This window comes from Colletotrichum truncatum, assembly GCF_014235925.2.
Source record: "Colletotrichum truncatum strain CMES1059 chromosome Unknown Contig_0010, whole genome shotgun sequence".
NCBI lineage: Eukaryota > Fungi > Ascomycota > Sordariomycetes > Glomerellales > Glomerellaceae > Colletotrichum > Colletotrichum truncatum.
The window spans coordinates 2,741,980-2,743,720 of NW_027222407.1; the positions used below are offsets into that span (position 1 = coordinate 2,741,980).

The 1,741-nt window shown below is 49.3% G+C and overlaps 1 protein-coding gene across 1 annotated transcript; it reads right to left on the reverse strand.

Moving 5' to 3' along the window:
- Positions 1 to 789: 789 nt before the first annotated feature.
- CTRU02_214216 (uncharacterized protein) lies at positions 790 to 915 on the reverse strand (the record flags this gene model as incomplete). The annotated part of the gene is made up of 1 exon (XM_070206201.1): positions 790 to 915. One exon carries the CDS (start codon positions 913 to 915, stop codon positions 790 to 792), a length of 126 nt encoding a protein of 41 aa, XP_070060233.1.
- Positions 916 to 1,741: the final 826 nt, after the last annotated feature.

Genomic DNA, 1,741 nt, shown 5'->3' on the forward strand with positions numbered 1-1,741 from the left:
GTACAGGCACAAGGGCGTCAAAAAAAGACACGACAGAGGCAATAAAATGATAATGATTTCTGGTTGCTTCGCAACTTCGCATTGGCTACGAGTGAACCAGAGTCGACAAGGATGGCAGGGGGCTGCAAAGCAGACCGAAAAGGAGACGTACTGTACACAGTAGTCAAAGTGTAGCATTAGCCCCGTCCGTCCATCCCTTCTGCGGCCTTATCCACTCGCGCTATCCACCATCACCGCTTTTGCCGTAATTCATCATCATGTTCATCAACACAACCACCGCCGCCGCCGTCGTCTTCGCCAGGCCAACATCCTTACAACTACCCTTCCAAGTCCCCCATACCGTCCCATTGTGTAGTGTGTCTCCATCATATCCTATCCCGCCCTGTCCACGCCAATCCGTCGTCGTCGCATCCCCACACAAAAACTCTCTCGGCCTTTCCTTTTTGAGGCCATGCCTACATAGTGCGCAGTGGGCTGCCTTTACTTTACATAGTGTACTCGCAGGACCTTGCCAAACTAACATTACGAACGCCCATCTCTCACCAATACAGATTTGCCCAGTACAAGTCACGACATGGCTAGTGCGCCATAATCCGTAATACATCGCTCACCGTGACTTGACTCGGGGGATCCGTACACTATACCACATCATTGATGAAGCGACAAGAGGGCAAAAAAAAAAAAAAAATAGAGGTACGTATCGCGCCATTGCCTTTGCCTCTCTCTTAGATTATGGACCTTGCACCACTCGTGACCCCCTCACCCTAGGTGCCCTCTAATTGGTCTGTTCTAGTCAGTCTTACTCTTTTGATGTTTTATTTCTTTCCTTCGCTTTGCAGATGGGTCCTCCTCGTAATCTGGTCCGCCGCCGCTTTCCGATTCAGGACCGTATAGTGGGTAGGCGTACCGTGGCATTTTGTTTTATTTTATTTTTTATCTTGTTGATTATTTTTTTAATCCCTTCCCACCCTTTCCAGCATTGCCGCAGCAGCAACATCAGAGTCAATCATCTGTCGTACCGAACCAAGGATATGATGGAGCAACGGTGCTTCTCCTCCTCGCTGCAAGACCCAAATGAAAGTCAACCTCCGATAATGGCCCTGTTCTGAGTGGATGCCTTCCACCTCGTACTCAACACGACATGACCATAACAGGTAGGGCCGTATCATTGTGTCATCACATCTACCGAAGTATCCCGGATTAATATTGAATTCGTGTGCATCCACAACGTCTCCTGTGGACGTGAAGTCGTCTGCTCTGTACCGCCTAACTGTCACCCACAAACCAACAAGGCTCCCGACATGATGCAGGCGGCAATCGCCGTCGAAGGGGGGTTCGGCTGGGAGCACACCTTACCCTCCAATATTCAAGACCTTCACTTGAAAGATTATGTGATTATATCAAAGGCCGGCGGCCACAGGGTACTTTGCCCAAGCGCTTGCTCAAGCTCGTTCGGGAATAGCGCCGCGACATGTTGGCATGATATTTCGACACCTCGACAATCTCATCTTGTCTCAACTACTCAAGACACCCTTCGAGACGACGGCTGACTAGATACCTGGCTCATAAAGTCAAGTCAAGGAATTAAAAAAAGGGACACAAATGTCTCCACGATAATTTACCTTATAATACGTCTCAAATAGGTGTCAAGGTCCAAGCAGGTCAGACGGATGTGCAGTGTATCGCACCGCACCTTACATCAGGCGGCCGACAGGGAAGACTATCCAGGCTAATTCACTCT